Below are 23,378 nucleotides of genomic sequence, written 5' to 3' on the forward strand. Positions count from 1 at the left end.
AACACAGAGCTCTATGTTTAAGAAATGTGTTAGCACACCTAAAATACCTAGAGTTCCTGACACATGGTAAACACTCAATAAATGTTAGCTGCTATTACTGTCAGAGGCATTTGAACTAGAGAAACTCCATCTTGAATAGGGCTGGGTAAAACAAGGCTGAGACCTACTGGGCTGCATTCCCAGGTTAGGCATTCTAAGTCACAGGATGAGATAGGAAATTGGCACAAGATATATGTCACAAAGACCTAGCTGATAAAACAGAATATGGCAAAGAAGCCAGCCAATACACCCAAAGGATTATAAATCATTCTACGACAAAGACACATGCACACATATGTTTACTGCAGCACTATTCACAATAGCAAAGATTTGGAACCATCCCAAATGTCCATCAATGATAGACTGGATTAAGAAAATGTAGCACATATATACCACGGAATACTATGCAGCCATAAAAAAGGATGAGTTCGTGTCCTTTGCAGGGACATGGCTGAGGCTGGAAACCATCATTCTCAGCAAACCATCACAAGATCAGAAAACCAAACGCCACATGTTCTCACTTATAAGTTGGAGTTGAACAATGAGAACATATGGACACAGGGAGGGGAACATCACACACTGGGGCCTGTCAGGGGGTGGGGGGCTAGGGGAGGGATAACATTAGGAGAAATACCTAATGTAGGTGACAGGTTGATGGGTGCAGCAAACCACCAGGACATGTAACAAAACTGCATGTTCTGCACATGTAACCCAGGACTTACAGTTAATTAAAAATAAATAATTTTTTTTTTTTTTTTTTTAAAAAGCTGCTGGCCAAAACCCACCAAAACCAAAATGGTGACAAAAGTGACCTCTGGTCATCCTCACTGCTCATTATACACTAATTATAGTTATTAGCATGCTAAAAGACACCCTACATGATCTAAAAAGAGAGGAACCCTCAGTCCCAGGAATTGCCCTCCCTTTCTTCCCTTTCCCAGAAAAAGGGAAAAAGCTATGAAGCAAGAAGAGATCCATGTGTCACTATGGGTGTGAAACTAAAATCATCCACACAAACAGGCCTCAGCTCTATAATAATCAAGCCAAACTACATCTGTAGTTGGTAGCACAGAGCCTGGTCTTTAGCAGATATTTAATAAATAGGTACCTCTTGTTTAGCATATAATCAAGAAACAACCATAAAATAGCCAACCAGCAGCCATCAGGGCTGCTCCGCCTATGGAGCAGCCATTCTTTTATTCCTTTACTTTCTTAATAAACTTGCTTTCACTTTATGGACTCACCCTGAATTTTTTCTTAGTCCAAGTACTTTCTATTGGGGTCTGAATCAGGATCCCTTTCCAGGAGCAATACTACTACCATTACAGCCACTTCTACTTCTTTTAGTCTTATTATTAGTTCTCTACGCTTATCATGTTATTTTGCATTTTTGTGACTTTACTGATGCTATTCCCTCTCCACGAAATTATTGTTTTTGTCTAACTCCTCACTCTGAAAATATTTTTTTAAAACTTTTGTTCATTTTCTTTCTCTTTCAGGAGGCCATCTCTAATATCTCAGATCAGGCTAAGAGCTCTTACCTGGGGTCTCATTGTAAACCTGTGAAAACTTTGATCTACCTATCTAGGTAGACAGACAGATCTAAGTAGTTAGGTAGGTAGGTAGATAGATTTTAATATGTTGCATTATAATCATCAGGTTTTGCCTGCCATTTAACTACAGCAAGAGTCAGCAAACTAACCCTCCGGGGCCAATCCAATTCACTTCCTGCTCTTCTAAATAAAGTTTTATTAGAACACAGACATACTTACTTGTTTACATAGTATCTATGACTGCTCACATGCTCGATGACAATTTGATAGTTGTGATAGAGACCATATGGCTCATTAAACCAAAACTATTTACTCTCTGGTCCAGAGAGTCTCAGCTTCGGCACTATTGAGACCCAGGACTGGATAATTCCTTGTCACAGAAGGGCTGTACTGTGCATTGTAGGCCTATAGTGTGGCAACATTCTTGGCCTCTACCCACACCAGCAGCATCTTCCCTTCAATATCCCTTTACTCCCCTCTAACTACGCCTCCACCCAGTTTTAACAACTAAAAGAGTCTCCAGACATTGTCAAATATTTCTTGGGGTCAAACTTGTCTCCACTTGAGAAGCCACTAACCTGGCCCTTTATGGAAAATTTTGTCAACCCCTGAACTATAAGATCTTCCAGGAAAGAAACTGTCCAGTTCTCTTTGCATTCCAAACACCATACCTAAAATACAATCATAGAAGCTCATTAAATCAATCAGTTAAAGGTAATTAAAAGATCATAAGACATGGAAAAGCAATTTAAACTTCATAAGCATTTTAGACCTGAATGGGACACTGGTGATCATCAAGCCAATACCCAATTTTACAGCTAAGTTTTGCTTCCTTAAGCATTTTAAACATCATCCATAAGAACTGTTACATTAATATCTATGAAGAAAAGTTATGCTAAGAAAGATAATTTTGTCGGGCACAGTAGCTCATGCCTGCAATCCCAACACTTTGGGAGGCCAAGGTGAGAGGCTCACTTGAGGTCAGAAGTTCAAGACCTGCCTGGTCAACATGGTAAAACCCGTCTCTACTAAATATACAAAAAAAAATAGCCAGACGTGGTGGCAGGCACCTGTAATCCCAGCTACTTGGGAGGCAGAGGCAGGAGAATCACTTGAACCTGGGAGGTGGAGGTTGCAGTGAGCCGAGATCACACCATTGTGCTCCAGCCTGGGCAACAAGAGCAAAACTTCATCTCAGGAAAAAAAAAGATAACCTATCACAATCTCATTTGATTGCCAGGAATTTTTAAAATGTGAAATCACTGCATTCATATTTCACATATGCACACATATTTATCCATGAGTGAGATTTCTCTTACAATGTCCATAAAGAAGAAATTATTCTCCTTTGGCAGATGGGATCATTTCAATTGTGGTCAAAATGTAATATGGAGAAACAGCAGCTTTCTTACAGTCAATCAAGAAATTCATTTGGAGGATATAAATTCCTTTCCACTGTCTTTAATAATTTGATATTATATACAGCATTGCTGTAACTACAAAAACTGTGTTTTCAAAGGGATTGTATGCAAGCCAGAAAAGCTAACAAATGACTATGGGGTACTGTAAGGACCAACTGAATGACAAAATAGCTTGTATTTCTTGAGTACTCACTATGAAACAGATTCAGCTAAAGGTTTTATTGCATCATCTCATTTGCTCCTCATAAGAAATCTCTGAGGTAAGTGCTATTAAGATACTAGTTTTATAGATAAATAAACTGAGTTTCAGAGACGCTAACTAACTTGCCCAAGACACACAGGTAGTAAGTGGAATAACAAAAATTTGAACCTGGAAGTCTACCTCCTAAATCTGAGCTGACACACCCTGTATTATATAAGTGTGCTTGGAATTCAGAAGTGAGAAAAGACCACTGTAAACCCAGTGATCAGTCAAGCAGGTGACCATGAGCTAGGTTCTAGAAGAAAAGGTAAGCATCAGACAGAAAAGAGAAAGGGAGAACTTCTTGGCTAGAAGAACCAAATAAACAAGTTATAGACGAAAGAACTGAAAACATACATTTAGAGTAATAGGAAAAGACTACTCTGGTTAAATGTAGGGAGGAACTATGAGGAGGTGGCAGCCAAGTTGAAGACAAACTGCAGAAGGCCTTGAGTGGGAGGCTGAAGAAGACATGCTCTGGTGGGCACTGGGTGTGTGCAAAGAATGGCACGAAGAGCAAAACGGGGTAGCATGCAGCATGGAGAGAAAGCAGAGAGAACAGAGGTGGAAAGACTCATCATGACACCACGATAGGCGAAGTACTATGGTGCAGAGGGAGAGGCAGGAGTGAAGGGACCAGGAAGCAGAGGACAGAGATGAGTGAGAAATATATAGGGAATTGCCAAGGGAATTTTGTGTTTGATTAAATGAGGGCAAAAAGGAAGAAGGGGAATGAGAAGGAAAGATCACATCTCACTTTGAGGTTTCTAACTCAAGTGAATAGGTAATGACAGTATGAGCTGTTCTAAACCTATCGAATTCTACATAACCATGCCCCATCCTTCTCTCATTTAGCACACTGTACCCACCCTCCCTTATAAAAGGTATGGGTCGTCCAATGCTGCTTTTCTTATCCTTCCTTTTTCAAACCTTATAACCATTTTGTTTTGCCTTTTTCCCTACCATCTCCTGGAAAGAGTCATTTTTTTTATCTTCCTGAGCTTAACAAAGTACAGGTCAAGAGAAGGGTTTTATGAAAAGAGAGACTAACACTTGTTTTTAAGTCTGAGAAGAAGAAACAAATAGGCAAATATCAAAGCTGCAAGAGAAAAGTTCTAGAGATCTGTGTACAACCATGTGAATATAGTCAAAAATACTGTAGCATACACTTAAAATTTTGTTAAGGGAGTAGATTTTGGACTATGTGTTTTTTTACCACAATTTGTAAACCAAAAATATATAGACATATACTGCAAGAAAGAGTGGGAATAACTGAGTAATTCAGGAGTTGAAAGGGAGAGAAGGAGATGCTGAGCACAGGTAACACACAAGCTTACAAAGATACAGGGACATCTCACTTTCGAGGATAAAGGGAAAGAGAAAATCAACTTAGATATGGGATAAAAGGAAGACAAAGACCCTAAAGTAGAGCTAAGCTTGATAAATTGACATTTCCTAGCCTGGATCTTTTTGGAAAAGCAGCATATCCAGCCCTAGATATTTATTTCCTCTCACCACCTCTCTCACTGAGCCATGGCCACCATTGCCTCCTGGACTTTTCTTGAATGTGCCAAGCTTTCCTTGCTTTAGGTCCTTTTTGTCCTAGTAGCTTCCTCTGATTGGAATAACCTCTCCCCAAGGTTTTGTGTGTGTGACTGAGTCCTTCTTTCATCTCAGGTCTCAATTATTACATCCTCGAAGAGTCCTGTCCTGACCACTCAGTCTCCTGGAGACACACTCACTATCTCATTGATACAGTTTGGCTGTGTCCCCACCTAAGTCTCATCTTGAATTGTAGTTCCCATAATCCCCACGTGTCAGGAAAGGGACCCGGTAGGAGGTAACTGAATCATGAGGACAGTTACCCTTATGCTGTTCTCATGATACTGAGTAAGTTCTCACAAGATCTGATGTTTCAGAAGGGGCTTTTCCCCCTTTTGCTTGGCACTTATCCTTGCTGCTGCCATGTGAAGAAGGGCGTGTTTGCTTCCCCTTCCACTATGATTGTAAGTTTCCTGAGGCCTCCCCAGCCATGCTGAATTGTGAGTCAATGAAACCTCTTTCCTTTATAAATTACCCAGTCTCAGGTATCTTTATTAGCAGTGTGAGAATGGACTAATACACCCATTATTCTCTTTCATTTCCTTCATGCTACTTATCATTATCTGAAAGTATCTTAATTATCTGTTTTGCATTTATTCTTAGTCTTCTTCAACCATAATGTGAATTCCATAGGCTCATAGACTTTATACATGCTGTCATTCACCACACACTCCCACTCTTTGAACAGATTTTATGACAGAGTAGGCATTCCATGAATATTTACTGCATTCATGAATAAGTAAATGAGTGGCATGCTGTTGACAAAATGAATATAAGCAGAAATTGGAACTTTGGAACAATAATTCTATCACTGATGTTCACAAATACTTATTAATTTATTGACGAATATTCCCATCTATTCCTGTGTCAGGACCTATGTTTAACTTCAAAGGGAATGTGCAATCATCTATATAAATCCTTGTTCTTGTCTTTTAGAAGCTCAGTCTATTGAGGAAACATATGAACACAATGCATATTAAAGTGCAATGTGATGAAGACTATAATAACAATTGCAATGCATTGAAGTTTTGAACTGAGGGCTATAGGAGCATATAATAAAGTACTTCTAACTTAAGCAAGGTAAAACAAGAAAACAATTCCACTAAAGTGCTATGGATACTAGAGTTCAGAGTCTGACATGCAAATGTAGAGGGTTAAAGAGTAACCATGAGGTGGGAGACATCAGAAGTATGTACCATCCTCCCAAGAAGTTTTTCATTGAAAGTAAGGAATGAGCTAACGTGTAATTGAGCAGGAGACAGTATCAAAGAAGTGATTTTGAGTATGTCTCTAGCTGAAGGGATGGAGCAGAGGAGAAGGGGAGATCGAAGATTAAGAAAGGGAATCTTTAAAGGGGCTAAATCTCAAAAGATGCAAAAGAGGAGGGGAAAGTTCATTCTGTAAGATGGCGGGGAAGAAGGTAGCAATGAAAATCTTTGAAGATAAGCCTTAAGGTGGAGAGAGAGAAGCTTAGCAAGCATTACCTGAACAATTTATATTTTCCCTACAGAGTATGAGATAGAACATCTGCTGATATCGGCTGTTGAGGGAAAAGCTGAGGGAGAGGGAAGGAGGAGAATTTTATTTGTTGATAATTGGTGTGCAGTGTTGCTGCCCTAAGCTGCATCTTCACTGATTTGCAAAGTGAAAAATGTGTCCTTGTATCTCTCTTGAAATCTATGCAGAAACTATTTGTGGCACACTCTCTACATGAGGAACAGAACACAAGGTTACAAAAGCACCATAACACTAATGGAATAGTCATTTCTGCATTTGCAAAACAATTTTTGAAAACATAAGCTAATTAATTAGCTCAATGATTGCTTTATCCCTGTAGGTATATGTGTACAAGGACCAGTGTTTTTTTTTAATCTCCTTTGAGGCATTCAAAGACACAAGAGATTTTGTCTCAGTAGGAATGTTGTGGTAGATTACATTTGCTGTAAATAAGTGACATTTTTAGAAAGCAATGAGTTCCACTGAATTTATCTTGACGAGCAAAAAAAAAAAAAAAAAGCAAAGCTAAATAAGTGACTCCCAAAATCAGACTGAAAATTCATAAGAAGTCTAAATAGTAGCTGCTCCTCATTTGGGTGTTTTGAAGGCATTAAAGGCGAATAGCTCCAACTTCATGGAAAATATTAGGCTAGAACAAAAAGAAAAGATGTGCTGCCCATCTCAAGACGAAACTATTGCACTGCTTGACATTTATACCAAGAGCAGCAACTTCCCTCTCGGGTTCCATAATGAAAATCATTCCTCCATTAGCAGGTTGAGCAATATCAATTTACCCAAAGTGGGAAATCAAGCAAAAACTGCCTTCCTCTCAGAACAATCAATGGCAAGGTGAAAGAAATAGGTAATTGTATCTAGTCTCCCAACAGAACATTTTTGCCTGATTAAATGACCTTTCCTATGAAGTAGAGCCTCTAAGTGGTAGTGAGAGATAATTCCTTACAGTAAGTTTAAACACAGAATCACCAACCTTTTCCAGAGGAGCTTCCTTTTCTTCATCACTAACTCTTATGACTGAGTTGGTGGAAAGGGCAGCAAAATCAGGATGTTGACAGTATTTACATCTCAACTCCAACACTTAGAATGTTGTAAATGGGAAAGACAGTCACTCTCTTTAAATTCAAGTTAGTAACAATCATATAATCCAACCTATAAGTTTTTTGTGAGAAATAAATTGGGGAATAAGTAGGGAGTAAGTTTGAAGTACATAGCACCATGTAGACACACACTTCACATGTGTTCACATTAAGTGTTCAATAATTGCTAGTCTTTATTGTTGCTGCTATGATTATAATTGCTGTGGTTGTAATGGTTTTCGAGATGATCAAGTAAAGGACTGAGTAAAGATAAATTATTGTAAGTGAGTAATAGGTGATGATAGTGGCTGGGAACCTCAACTGCTACCACAAGGGCAACACAGTAAATGTCTGTGGGACATGTAAAGCCAACTGATTTACAGATTAATGAGGAAAGTCTTTCACACGATGAACCTGAGCTAATCAATTAGCTTTATTCTTTCTTTGCAGATAGATCATTCATCGTAGAACTATAGATTTATCAGAAAGGAACTGATGAAATCAAAACCACTCATATGATTCCAGAATCCCCTCGATAACCTCAGCAAAATGGTTGCCCAGTCTCTACTTGGATGCCTTGAGTGTTAGAGAACTCATTACTTTGAAGGCAGTTTTTGACAGCTCTCACTGAAAGTTCTTCCTTATGTTAAGTACCCAGCTTCCACTCACTAGACTTAGCTTCTCTTTTTAAGGATATATGGGCCACATTTTATCCCACTTCCATAGGACAGTCCTTCATGTATGAAGACAACTCTCAAACCTTGGGCACAGGCATCTTCACTTTTCAGGTTAAATGACCCTGGTTCTATCAGTTAAGCCTTCTTACATTAGGAACTTGAATGCCTTAGTTTTTTGTTTTTTTTTTTTTTAGAGCTCAACTCTAAAGATGTTCTAATCTATCAATTAGTTATCATGTTAAAGGCTCATGCCTGTAATCCCAGCACTTTGGAAGGCTGAGGTGGGTGGAATGCTTGAAGGAGTTTGAGACGAGCCAGGCCAACACAGCAAAACCCCTTCTCTTCTAAAAATACAAAAATTAGCTGGGTATGGTGGCACATGCCTGTAATCACAGCTACTTCGGAGACTGAGGCATGAGAATCACTTGAACCCGGGAGGTGGAGGTTGCAGTGAGCCGAGATAGCACCACTGCAGTCCAGCCTGGGTGACAGAACAAGACACTGTCTCAAAAAAAAAAAATAATAAAAGCTTATTTTCCCTTTCCAGTAATTATACTAGCACATAGTGACCACAATGGTAATAATAATTATAAATAAAATTTTCTGAACATTTTCTACATGTCAGCTATTTGACATGCATGATCTCAATACAACAACCCTATCAAGTAGGTATAATTATTGTTCCCATTTAATAAGTAACAGAAGGTTAGGTATGTTACCCAGCATCATACAGCTACTGAGAGTAGAGTTAGGCTTTGCAGCCAGACACTCTAACTCCAGAGCCTGCTTTCTTAACCAATAAATTACACTGCAGAACTGTTACCTCCTTTGTTGTATAGGTCAGACCTCTATTAATTCAACCTCAGATAACACAGATGCACAATTTCTATCATTTTCCGTCCCCATCATCCACAAAGTTAACAAGCCATGTTCTCTTATGTCTCTTCAAGTCCTTAATATAAATGTAAGACAGAGCTTTGTGCCATCTTACAAAAACTTTCATATAGACCAAAAAATTCCACTTAATCAGGGCCCGTTGGTATTTTAATAGCTTGATAGCTCTTGCATCCAAACCCTATTGCTCCATCTTATTAATGAGAATATCACAAAATGTGTCTTCAAAAACTTTGCTGCTATTTAACTAGATGAGGTCCATAGTACTTTTACGAATCATCAGTAATACTACTAAATGAATATATGAATTTGGTTGATAAGATATAGCTTTTTCTTAGTGCTCTTAATTAGCGATGGCAGTTTTATTGATCACTCTTTTCTCTGCTGTGGGCTCATATATTCTGTTAATATTGCACTCCAAAATCCTACCCAGATTTCAGTTCAACTCATAAGTTCATTATTTGCATTATCCACATTTTTCAATTGTCTAGTCTTTAGGAACCTTCTCTATTCACTAGCGACCAACTAGGTTTCAAAAATTGTATTTACACATTCTCTCTGTGTCCTGGGATAGCATTCATCTGAGGCAGGAAATTTGAGTTAATACAGAGCAAATTATCTGATTTCTAAGATGCTCCAGTATTACATTTCCTACTTTTGTCTGTCTTTCCTTGTCCAAGGACCTATCTTTTGTCAGCAAAAAACAGGAGTAAAATAGGAACATGAGGAATTCTGCTACATCACCTAGGTCTTCCTGCTGCAAATGATAGAAAACAGAGCCGCAACTGGTTTAGGCAACAGAGGTACTTTATTCAATCACGAGTGGAAATTAAGCGGTAGTCTAATTTGAAAAATGTTTAACCCAGGGCCTTCAAAAATGTCGCTAAGGCCTAGTTTCTTCCATGTTTTCACTCTGATTTTCTGCATCCTGGCTTTGTGTTTGGTGTCTGTGGTGGCAAGATAGTGGCCAGAAGCTTAGTTTAATACCACTCCAAGTTCTAGCCCAAAACAGGAGAGAGCTGTTTCTCTACAACATATAGACAAAAGTCCTGAGCCTGTATGTTATGGATCCAAATTGGTTTAGGAGCTCACCTATGAAGAAAGCAACCATGACCAGGTGAATAGGAGTCCCTAATTGATTTAGGGATCACATGCTCACTAACGGAGCTGGGAGTGGAGCAGGTGCCACTGAATCATTGGATTGAGTATGAAGGGAATAAAAATCAAGAAACACGTATCAGATGAAGGCAGAATGAATACCCAGTTGCCAAATATATATATTTTAATCTACTTCTCCATCAACAACCCATCAACTACATGCAGCAAATCCTTCTTTAGTAATTTTATTGTGGCACTAACTGAAGAACTACTCTCTGTCATAGCACTGAAACACCACAGATCTTTGAGACCTCCATGCTCCTCATTCTTCCTTAGGCCCATACGACTTTTTTACAGCCACCCTTGGCTAAATGTTCACACCTGGTTCCTACTGAAATAAGCTTCAAATGTATCCCTGTCCCCAGTAGCTCAGGGTTTTGCTCCTTCTTCCTCTGTGCCTCTGTATGTTATGAGTCCAAATTGCATTAGAAGCCCACCTATAAAGAAAACAACCATGGCCAGGAGAATGGGAATTGACTCATATTGCCAATCTCTCTCTTTCTTTTTCTCTTTCCTGCCCACAGAAATTCCTTGTAATCCAGAAAGTAATCTCTTTTCCAGAAGATTCAATCTATCCTCTTTACAAAAATTTCATTCTGAAATTGAGTCACCCGACATTGCCAATATTTGACTTTATTTTTTTTTATCCTCACACACAAAAAAATTACAGTTTTGTTTTCTGAGACAGAGTCTTGCTCTGTTGCCCAGACTGGAGTGCAGTGGCACCATCTTGGCTCACTGCAGCCTCAACCTCCCAGGCCCAAGTGATCCTCCCACCTCCCTCCAAAATACCTGGGACCACAGGCATGTGCCACCATGTCCAGCTAATTTTCTTTTTTTTTTTTTTTTTGAGGCAGAGTCTCGCTCTGTCGCCCGGACTGGAGTGCAGTGGCCAGATCTCAGCTCACTGCAAGCTCCGCCTCCCGGGTTTACGCCATTCTCCTGCCTCAGCCTCCCGAGTAGCTAGGACTACAGGTGCCTGCCACCTTGCCCGGCTAGTTTTTGTATTTTTAACAGAGACGGGGTTTCACCATGTTAGCCAGGATGGTCTCGATCTCCTGACCTCGTGATCCGCCCGTCTCAGCCTCCCAAAGTGCTGGGATTACAGGCTTGAGCCACCGCGCCCGGCCAATCCAGCTAATTTTCTTAATGTTTTTTGTAGACATACAGTCTCCTTAAGTTTACCAGGCTGGTCTCCGACTCCTGGACTCAAGCAATCCCCCCACCTCAGCCTCCTAGTGCTAAAGTTATGGGCGTGAACTACCACGCCCAGCCAAAAATGGCCATTTTTTTTATGGTCAACCCATAAAAAAGCTCTATAATTTACTAGAGCTGCCATAACAAAATACCACAGACTGGGTGACTACCAAAACTTATTTTCTCACACTCCAGGAGGCTGGAAGTCCAAGTTCAAGGTGTCAGCAAGGTTGGTTTCTTTTGAAGCCTCTGTCCTTAGCTTGTAGATGGCTATCTTCTCCCTCTGTCTTCACATGGTCTTTCCTCTGTATATCCATGTCCTTATCACTTCTTGTAAGGACACCAATCATATTGGTTGAGGGCCTATCCATATGACCTCATTTTATCTCAGTTACTTCTTAAAAGGCCCTATCTTCAAAAATAGTCACAAACTAAAGGTTAGAACTTCAACATATGAATTTGCAGAGGACATCACTGAGCCCATGACAAGCCAATAGATAGCTCCTGAGATGCAGTAATTGCTTTTTCTTTTCTTCTTCTGCCACGTTCCTCCATTTCCTCTGATTTGCAACTTCATTTCTTTCCACCCTGCTCAACTCCTATTTCTCTGGTCAGCTTTTTGTATTGATTCTCCCATTCTGTCAAAACGCTCCTATCTCCAAACCCATAGAGTGCTTTTCTGTACATCTTCCTTAATGGAATAAAACTTACCTTGCTACCCAAAATCTAATGAACAGTAATTTGTGTTTCTATGCGACATTTACAAGAAGGTCTCTACAGTAGTGTGCATTTGGATTAGCAGGGATTACTATCCTCATTTTACAGATCAAGACAAGGATATCCAGAGAAGTTGTATAATTTTCTAATTAACATTAGAACTGAACCTGGTAGCAGGCCTTTTTAATTAAACTACATTGGACTCTCCTAACTTCTGCAGGTTTTTAATTGCAGAAATGGTGAAGAGCAGTAAGTGGTTCTTTGGCCTGAACTAACTGATTTTGTTTCAATTAATAACATAAATAACAACTTCATTAACATTTGTATAGTATTTTGTATTTTATAAAACACCTCCATTGTCTAATCCCATTTGCTCCCTACGTAAAAATACATGAAATCAGTATTAGTCTCTCCCTTTATAGATGAAGAAACCAAGGCTCAGAGCAGTCGAGTGGCTTGCTAAAAGCCATGCAACTGGCAAGGAATGAGTCTAGGCAAGACTCATACCCTGGGCTTGAGCTTTTGAAGCCCACCCTCTTCTCATGTCTCGTGTTGACTCTAAAAGCCTCGCTTGGGCTTTACTAGCCCTACGCTGCATAGTAGTCTTCATGATAGAAAGAAGGAATAGTACTACCTAGATTTTCTTCTAGGGTTTTTATGGTATTAGGTCTAACATTTAAGTCTCTAATCCATCTTGAATTAATTTTCGTATAAGGGGTAAGGAAAGGATCCAGTTTCAGCTTTCTACTTATGGCTAGCCAATTTTCCCAGCACCATTTATTCTTAGCAAACTATCACAAGAAGAGAAAACCAAACACCGCATGTTCTCACTCATAGGTGGGAACTGAACAATGAGATCACTTGGACTCGGGAAGGGGAACATCACACACTGGGGCCTATCATGGGGAGGGGGGAGGAGGGAGGGATTGCATTGGGGAGTTATACATGATATAACGTCATGCACATGTACCCTAGAACTTAAAGTATAATAAAAAAAAAATACAAAAAAAAAAAAAAAAAAGAAGGAATATTTAGGCCCAATGCTATGACCTGAATTCACCTGCTTATGGACAGAGACATTTATCACCACCTGAGCAATCAGGAAGGATACCAAAACAACAGCTTGGGAAATAAACGAATTAAAGAAAAAGGGAACAGAGAAGGGGAGGAGGAAGGACAATGAGTAAGGAAGCAAGAGGACAACTCAAAAGAAAATCCAGAGAAGAAATTAAGTGATAGCATGACAGATAGCAACAAGAGACAGCAAGCAAGACAGGGTAAAATAAAATGAGTATTTTTTTAAAGAAGAAAAAAAAGCAACAACAAACACATTATCCCAAAGCCCGCAGGTGCCAGCAATTCAAATAAACGTATAGCAATTAACAGAATTAACACAGCCTTAAATAGCTTGGCTCACCAGATGTGGACGCCTATCAGGGTTCTATAAAATGTAAAATTATTACAGATTAAGCCATTAATCATCTGTTCAGAGACTATCTCTGGCTGCAAAACTCCATTCGGTTTTAAATGGCTAATAATCACAAAGGGATGTGGAATGTAATGTGCACAATGATGTTCTATCCAATCCTTTTTCCTTTAAATATGTGTTCTATTCTCCCAATTCTCCTGCTTTTCCTTCCTCTCCATTAGAGATGCCATGAGAATAGAGAGATGAGAGAGTCCAGTCTGTCCCAGAGGTCTCAGTGGCACTTACGCTTCTCCACATGGGCAAATGGAGAAGTGTCAGATTGAGGAGAAAGGAGGATGGTGTGGAAAGAACCAAATCAAACTACACAGAAGGTCCAACACGTGGGAGGATACTGTGATGGGCTTGAATAGCCTAATGGGGACCCTACTCATGTAACTCAGTCTTGGTTTGGCCTTCCTGTATTTCAGTTGTCATTGAATAGCTCAGTAATGCCAAGGAGAGAGAAAAAGAGAAATGTATGTCCTCTCAGGAAGGGTCTTTCGAAACTGAAATTGGAGTCAGAAGGTAGCAGTTTTCTGTAGAAATTTTAAAATTCAAAGAGGCAGGCTCCAATCCAATGCTGAAGCTCAAGGACCACCTTTTCTTTCTTTTTCTTTTTTCTTTCTTTTTCTTTTTCTTTTTTTTTTTTTTTTTTTTTGAGATGGAGTCTTGCTCTGTCACCCAGGCTGGAGGGCAGTGGCACAATCTCAGCTCACTGCAAGCTGTACTTCCTGGGTTCACGCTATTCTCCCGCCTCAGCCTCCCTAGTAGCTGGGACTACAGGCACCCGCCACCATGCCCAGCTACTTTTGTTTTTGTGTTTTTAGTAGAGATGGGGTTTCACCGTGTCAGCCAGGATGGTATCAATCTCCTGACCTCGTGATCTGCCCGCCTCGGCCTCCCAAAGTGCTGGGATTACAGGCATGAGCCACCGCACCTGTAATGGGTGGGTGGCTCAAGCCGAGGGACCACCTTTTCTATCCCAGATCTTCAACTTCCTAGGACAAAAACATACATCAGGGGAAAGTGGTAGATGAATTAACATTACTCCTCAAAGAATGAAGGCCTGATGGGTAAGATGCCAATCTGACTATGTTCTGCTGCTTAAGGTCCTTCAATGGCTCCCCCATTACCTAGAGAACAAAGTTCAAGGGTATAGCATGAAATGAAGACCTCTATGACATGGTCCCTACCTCACCGCAGCTACCAGTCCAAAGCTCCCAGTCTTATAATTTGGGCCTTGAAATTAGCAAGCTGTTTGCATGTTCCTCACCCAGACACCAGGACATGCTCTACCTCCATGCCTTTCTCACCCTGCCCCTCATCCTGGAGCACCTCTTTCCCCATGCTTCCATGCTCCCTTCTACTTGGCATCAAGCACCTCACCTTGGGATGCTCCCTGAACCCCAAGATGTATTAGGTCCTTCTCCTCAGCAGCCGAATTGTAACTAAGAATGTCTCATGTTGTGCATTAACTGCTATTTATTGCGATTATGTGTGTGTCTGCCTCTCCCCACTAATGTGAGTTCTTCTAAAGCAGGAACCATGTTTGATTCATATTTATATTTTAGCACAGCCCTTGGCATATTATAGGTTTGGAGGATATATTGTTTGCTATGCACTGAATGTTTGTGTTCTCCAAAGTTCATATGTTGAAATCCTAACCCACAATGTGACAGTTTTAGGAGGTGGGGCCTCCAGAAGGTAGTCATGAAAGTCATGAAGGTCCCTCATGAGTGGGATTGGTGCCCTTATAAAAGGGACCCTAAAGAACTCTTATCCTCTTTCTTTCCATGTGAGAACACAATAAGAAAACAGCAGTTTGCAAACTAGAAGAGGGCCCTCACCAGAACCTGACCAGGCTGGCATTCTGTTCTCGGACTTCCAGCCTCCAGAACAGTGAGAAATAAATTTCTGTTGTTTATAAGCCACTCAGCCTATGATACTTTTTAATAGCAGTCTGGACTTATACATTGTTCATCTAAACTCCACCAGATTTCAGAGCTCCATTCATTTATTTATTTATTCCAGACATACTGATTCAGTGCATTTTTTTAATGTCAAGGTCCATTCTAGGTGCTGGGGAAACATTTATAAGCAAATAAGACCTCTGTTCTCATGGAATTCACATTTTAATAAAGGAAAACATAGTGTCAAATAAATGGCCAAAGGCAAAAAACAAAGTAATCATTGAGGGCAGGCAGGATGAGTTATCCCTATTTTTGCATTACGAGAGAATTTATGTAGGGCAAATCTCAGAATAATGGGGGTTTTTTTCCTGACAATGATTTGCTAATATGAGAAATATAGAGATTCCATGTACTAATGGATATTCACTTACACTTATATTTCTATTTATAAACTATTTTATACAATGCAATATATAATCCTTAATAATTATTATAAGCAAAAACATTGTATTTTGTAATGCTGTATGGTTTCACTTTTATGTACATCATTTCATTTTTTTCTTAAGAATGCGAAAGAAGTTTTATTATCTCCTTGTTATGGGTTATACTGGAGTAAGATCAGTGACCTTATTATATAGCCAGTGAAAAAGCTAACATTCCTAAGCAGATTTTCTGATTTGAAGCCCAGTATTCTTTTTTTTTTTTTTTTTTTTTTTGAGACGGAGTCTTGCTCTGTCGCCCAGGCTGGAGTGCAGTGGCCGGATCTCAGCTCACTGCAAGCTCCGCCTCCCGGGTTCACGCCATTCTCCTGCCTCAGCCTCCCAAGTAGCTGGGACTACAGGCGCCCGCCACCTCGCCCGGCTAGTTTTTTTGTATTTTTTTAGTAGAGACGGGGTTTTACCCTGTTAGCCAGGATGGTCTTGATCTCCTGACCTCGTGATCCGCCCATCTTGGCCTCCCAAAGTGCTGGGATTACAGGCTTGAGCCACCGCACCCAGCCCCCAGTATTCTTTTCATTATACTTTGATGCCTCCCTCACAGCCTTTTCTATCCCATTTTTCATAGAGGAACTTCCAATCATTCCTCTTAGCCTTGCTGAGGCTTTTAAAATAATCTTTTTCTCATATGTGATAGCTCAGGAGGAGGGAGAGAAGATTCTTGAAAGATTCACCCACTGCCATGTCAAGATGTTCTTTAATCATCCCAGGTAAGTCAAGTGGTCAATAGTACCTAAGAGCATTCATTTAGGAAAGGTATTTATTAATGAACAATCATGTGATTTCACTCAGCAAATACTGACTGAGAGCCACCAAGTGCCAAGAACCATTCTAGGAGCTGGGGACACAATAAGAACAAACATGAGACAGACACACTAAAACATGAAAAGGAACTGACTTCGTGATATTTAAGTGGACACAAATCTTATATTGATAACCAACATGTGTAGAGAACTATCATAGTTTGACGACAACGTGGAGGCTTTGTTGTGGCTTTTACATGGGTATGAGGTTAGGAAGTACACACACGAGTAATATCCAGTCCCTTTGGCACAATCATGGAGCCAGAACTTAGTTTTTAGGTGTGAAATAACTACAGTTCCAACGACAAAACCTGTTTTGTGCCACACACAAAGAAATATTGATGATCTGGAGCAGAAATTGCATAGGCCCTTCGCCATGTCCCTAATTTGAAGAAAATTACACATAATATCACTTAGTTTCATTTAGGACAACTTAAAGCCACAAATGGCGAGAGAAGTTTTTTTTAAGGCAGCAAGAGGAAAAGGAAGGGGAAGAAGGGAGTGTGAAATAATTAGAGACTGTTCTATGGTTTAAGTGGGCGAGTGGGGTTTAACAGGTAGCTGAATCTTAACATAGCTGGAAGCCTTTGATGTTAACTGACTTATCAAAAACAAATACCAAGAACAAGAGAAGTATCTCCATAGACTTGCCCACAGAAAAGTGAAGTGTAATTATTAAACGCAAAGAAATAACATATTAGCACTACGTTAGACTCAAAGTGATCTGTTCAAGATACTCAGACAAATAAGAAGACTTCCAAGTGCCTTAGAAGACTATCACGCTGTACAGGGAAAACAGATGGGGCAGGAGTTTATCAAGTTCTAGCTTTGCCTATCATTTCTGTTAGTGTTTCGAACTTTCCTTTTTCTAAGTTGGTCTGAATTTAAATGCATATTTGTGCTGCTAGCTAAGATAAGGATATATTGTTATTACTGATTATAGTTATTTCTATTATCGACACTGTTTTTCAGAACTGCCTTTAACTTTTAAGCTGTTCAGTAATACTTCTGACAGACTTTTGAAGCTTTCTGCTCTCTGGACAGCAAAAATGTGTGTATGTGTGTGTGTGTGTGTGTGGTGTGGTGTGTGTCTGTCTGTGTGTGTTTGTGTGTGTCTGTGTATGTGTGTGTGTATGTGTTTTATTTTCTTTAGTTTCCACATGGATAAAGTCATCAGAAACATCTCTGTGTTTTTATGAGACTTGTTTCAAAATGTTCCTTCCTCATTAATAGATAGAAGATTCGTGGTTGGGAAATTGCTCCTTTGTCTCTAAGTATATAATACAGAGGTAGCTCAATACAATTGTGTATAGGAGAAAATTAATCCTAAAGGCCAGACCTAAATCCTGTCCTGGAGAAACTTCATGCTCAGGACTGTTGCACTACAAAACTGAATGAGCACTCCACAGCAACCAATGCCTCATTCATTCCTGAGCCATGTCCTTGGTAACAAGAATGTTGCAGCCTTTTTCTGATGAGAATGCAGTTCCAATGTAGTGTGATTTAACAATGTTTAAGAGTCTTTCAGGGTTCATTAGACAGTGCATAGTCTATACCTTTATTCTATCCAAATAGGAGTAAATCCCAGGGAGGAAGGGCTCTATGCCTACCATAATTCCATCAGAAATGACGATGAAATCTCTGAAGCCAGCAGAAGCCTAAGTAACATCCTGCAAAGAGATAATAGCACTCTTTGGGTGCTCCTCTTATTTCGTTCTACAGGCTGAGAACAATACAAAGCTATAATTGGATTTTCCCTCCTTTATTGTCTCTCTTTTTTACCCCTTCCTCTCAATTCGCACATGATTTTTTACAACAAGGCCTGCCTCAAATGTCACTCCTTCTCTAAAACTGACTTCCACCTAAAATTTATGTTTTCTCTACTCAATTACAGCATTTAGTCTATGGCACTGAACACATGCTCTTCTATGCTATACTTATTCACTCACTGATCTCATCTCCCTTCCTACAAGACAAAGCCTTGGAGCATGGAGATCATGGCTTAAAAAGAGCCACCAAGTTTAGTTACAGCACAAGAAAAGGTATCCAATGATTATTAGATAAATGGACAAACAAATTCTTATTATGCATCTACTATATGCCACGCCTAACAGACACAATTTCTGCCTGGACAAGGCTCACAGGGCAGTGGCATGAATGAATACATGGACAGTGCCATCTCACATACAAATGATGCTCAATAAATTTCAAATAACCATAACAAGAATAAAACATGCCCTGAGAGGAGACTCATAAGATGTCACAAGGGATTGTTATCTACAAGAAGGAACACTGTTTGCTTCTCAAGAAATGTCCCCAGGGAGATGGTATAGATAACTTAGGCAATCAAGCTTAGCTTAAACAAAATGTGCAGTGCACTGCTTTGATGCCACAGTGTTCTGAAAGAGCTCTACCAAATTAAATCTGATTCTTTTTGCCTCAACAATTGACCTTAGAGGTTGCACTTACACTTGGCTGAAGCTCCTTTTGCTCTCAGACAGAGGTCTCAACACACCAGCTACAATGGTAATAAACGAGTAATGGCGAAGTCCCACTGTTTTTTCACAGCTACTAGCTCTCAGGAAAGAAGAAGAAGAAAAGCAAAAACCAGTCTTCTGAGCCTTAATGTTACATTATAAGAATTTTCTTTCATCTCAAATAATGAGACCCTTGGGAACACCAGGCTTAGTGAAGATAAAATAATACATATGTTATATTTTAGACAGGGCACACAACAACAAATTGAGCCACTTTTAGCTAGAGCTTTCCTATTTGCCAGGTCAAAATCACAAAAATCAAACTTTACACTCATCTAGTTCCTTGTGATTTCAATGGCCTTTCACCTGTGTGATTGCATTTAATTTATAAGCACAGCCATCTGTGGGCTAAGAGCCTCAATTTGTTAGATGAGGAAACAGAACCACAGGGTATTTGATATGGTTGGTTGTGTCCCCACCCAAATTTCATCTTGAATTGTAGCTCCCATAATTCCCACATGTTGTGGGAGGGAGCCAGTGGGAGGAAGCCAGTGGGAGGTAATTGAATCATGGCGTTGGGTCTTTCCCATGCTGTTCTCATGATAGTGAATAAGTCTCATAAGATCTGATGGCTTTATAAAGAGGAGTTCCTCTGCACAAGTTTTTCTTCCCTTGCAAGATGTGACTTGCTCCTCCTTGCTTTCTGCCATGATTGTGAGGTCTCCCCAGATATGTGGAACTGGGAATCAATTAAACCTCTTTTCTTAATAAATTACCCAGTCTTGGGTATGTCTTTATCAGCAGCGTGAAAACAGACTAATACAGTACTAAATTGACAAACCCAAGGTCATGCAACCAGCTTAAGCGGGAAAGAAAATGTAGGATACCTACTTCCAAGTCCAAGGTTGTTCGTGCTGCAATCTATCACTTCATAGATTTGAGGACAGATCCAGTCATTGATTTAGACATGTCATTTGTTTATAAATGAAACAATCACATGGTGCATTAAATAGAGTTGGGTGAACTTTACCTCTTTAAGGCAGCCCATGAAGTTGTTGCTGACAGGGGAGCCAGGCAAGTCAGCGGTACTTGGGCTTCCTCCCACGTAGAAGAAGTCATCCGAGCCCAGCATGGTATAGTCCTCTTGAGTGTAGCCCGTCGTGGTAAGAATGCCATCCACAGAGATTGTCACCTGGTGGAGGGACATAGGGACAAAAAAAATCCCAACAATGACCTTACGATCCTAACATAAGCCAGTGGCTTCCCCTACTTGTGGCATCACTTTCATTAAGATTTTCATGAGGTATACTTTCTAATTTGATTTGATTTTGGTATGTGCAGCCAAGTTCCATTTTCTGGTCTGCCTCCCTGGGTCTCAAGCCTTCAGTATTTCCCTGCAGACTCATGGAAGACTTTGTTAGAATTTCCAAGCCGGGCACCTTGTTCTACCCATTGCAATCTTTACACAGTCAGGCTAGAAAATGGAACCATCCTCAGACGATATCACTTGTCTCAGTTCATTGCTAAAATGATTGCTTATTTGTTACATGATTGTTATTCATGGTGGTAGTGAAAAACAGCAAAGAAGACATTTGATGATGAAGTTTGTTAGGGGTTGGTCTTTGGTTGTTGATGGTTTTATTTTTCCTTTTTTCTTTTCTTTTTTCTTTTCTTTTATCTTTATTGTTATTAATATATTTATTTTGGCTCACACCACACTGACAAACATGCATTCAGGGAGGGAAGGAGAAGGGTCTTGATTCTGATATAGTCATGGATGATACATGCCATGGACTGCCCCAGGACACCAACCCCTACCCTCCCTTGGCTCCCATCACCACCTCCAAGGGAAGAAATGACCCAAACCAAAAAGGCAACTCTAACAACAACAACAAAAGGAATGATGAGAAATAACAACCAAAACAATAAAAATAATAATGCCCACAGAAAAGAAATAGCACCCTTTTACCCAACATCCATGAAAGGAGCAGAGGGCAAAGATTTGAAACGATGGGGCCTCAAAGCATGCACACACCATACACCGATACACCCATGCAGAAATCATCTGGAACCAAGAGAGAAGGCGGAAGAAAAACAAAACTGGGAAAGGATGGGGAGAAATTAGGGAAAGAACAAAAATCCACTTCACACTTACATGCATTGAACAAACTGAAGAACAAGATGGAAGTGAAAAAAAAAAGCATTCAAAACTAAAAGGTAGTCTTTTCTCTGCCTGCCACCTCCCTTACTAAATAAAAGAAAAGAAAAGAAAAGAAAAAGTCCAAACCCAACCCCAAAATATATGAAACATGAAAGGAGAATGAAGAGTGGGGAAAAACAAAAGAGAAGAAAGTGAAATTGGGTTGATGGTTGGTAAGTTGTTAGTAATGAGGAGGAAAATGAGGAAACAAATTCTGATGCAGGTAGGAAAATTCACGAGACAGGAACATGCCATGCAGAGTTTGTATGGAGAACATAATTAGTGGATATCCTTTTGGCCACGGTAGGGGAGTAAGGTAAAAGAAGGGTAAGAAAGAGTCTAGGAAGTTGAGTACTTTCCTCCCCAGATCACCTGTGGCAGCCGTGGCCACATAAAAGGGAAAGAGAAAAGGGACTAAGGAGTGGGAAAGGAGGAAAAAAAGAAAAGAGGAAGAGTAAGAGGGAGAGGAAGGCACAGAAAGCAGAAAGTTCTCACTATAAATCTCTGTTGTCTCTAGTATGTAACTTGAAAGTTGTAAAATAAGAAAACAAAACAAAACAAATTTAGCCAAACTGAGATACTTAAAAAAAAAAAAAAAAGAAAAGAAAAGCATTTTTGGGGGGAAAAAAACTGAAAACTAAAGAAAAGGAAGCCTTCCCCACAAAATTCAAGCAAATATCATTTTTAGGACAAGGGCATCCCCTTCCTTTTTTTTTTTTTTTAAGAAAAAGAAAGGCTTGCATTTAATTCAACAAAAATCTTAAAAGAAGAAATGAGTCTAAAGAGGATAAAAGGGGGGGTTGGAGAGGAAAACGGGGGCAACACACGGCAAACCCAAAAAAAGAGACAATAAGAATGATATCTACCAGACAATGTAGTTTGTTTACCATAGCGTGTCCGATGCCTGAGTGCTTTGCGGAGAAGGGGGAAGAAAGGAAATTAAAAATTGTGAACAGAACGATTGTTAATTAAAAAAACTAAAAACAAAGATGAGTCGTTAGGGTGTTAGTACATTAGTCGGTTAGTAAAATGACACATTGCATGAATGATCTTGTGTTAGTTTCTCAAAAAAAAGGCACCCGACACAGAAAAAGAGAGTGGGGGGAAGACAATGAGACCAGGACTCTATGGAAAACCATGCCACCTGGGGCACAGCCAGAAAAGGAGCTGTAGTCTACATGCCATTGCAGCTCCCTGCTTCTTCCAAATCTCTCTCAGACCAGACCTCACCCGCTACAATTAGCACCATACTTACTTCCCAAGGACTCTTCTGAATGGACACCGCCCACTCCCTTCCCACCCTCTAACACAAACCCATTCCACCTCTTCCGAAAGGAAAGACCCCCAACAGGTACCATTCCATATGTAGATAAATAGATACAAAGAACTGAAATACAAATATTTTGCGATTTATTTTTTTCACATCTGACTATGACTACAAGGTAGATAAATGATCATGACTTCCTCCCAAAACGGAAAAAACTTAAACCATTTACAGATCAAACCTAGCATGGAAAGTCTGCCTTATGTAGTGTACTGTAGGTTTCCATAGATAATTAAACATCTACGACCTACTTGATTTTTGTGGGTATGTGGAACCAGAGAGGAACATTTTTCTTTCAGTTTAGAATTAATAGAATGCATCAAAAAAGTTAGAATCTTCTTTATTACTCAATAAGGTCATCAATTTGTTTACTTTGCCAGAATGCTTTGGAATCTCTTTCCCCCAATTCCTCTTGAACAATGCTTTTCAAGCTTTTATGTAATTTATTGTATGGATAGGAGGGAAGACTGGCAGGTTAAACATGATTAGAAAAGCCCTCCAGAAGACTGGAAGACTGGTAACCTCAGTTTTGTGTTTGTGGTTTAACAAAAGTTAACACGTAGAGGTAAAGCCATGAAAGTTATAGCCATGACCTTGGAGTTAGGCAAG

At 39.8% G+C, this 23,378-nt stretch overlaps 1 protein-coding gene across 1 annotated transcript in view; it reads right to left on the bottom strand.

The window, feature by feature from the left end:
* The window catches only part of LOC117069250 (neurexin-3-beta), a 1,234,533-nt gene that overhangs the window by 1,208,246 nt on the left and 2,909 nt on the right, over positions 1-23,378 (bottom strand). The window contains exon 2 of the mRNA XM_033187257.1: positions 20,276-20,437. Within this exon, the coding sequence (XP_033043148.1) occupies positions 20,276-20,377 (102 nt within the window). The 5' untranslated portion in view covers positions 20,378-20,437. The remainder of the gene's footprint in view (positions 1-20,275; positions 20,438-23,378) is intronic.

This window comes from Trachypithecus francoisi, unplaced genomic scaffold (assembly GCF_009764315.1).
Source record: "Trachypithecus francoisi isolate TF-2019V2 unplaced genomic scaffold, Tfra_2.0 Lachesis_group3, whole genome shotgun sequence".
In the NCBI taxonomy this organism is placed as follows: domain Eukaryota; kingdom Metazoa; phylum Chordata; class Mammalia; order Primates; family Cercopithecidae; genus Trachypithecus; species Trachypithecus francoisi.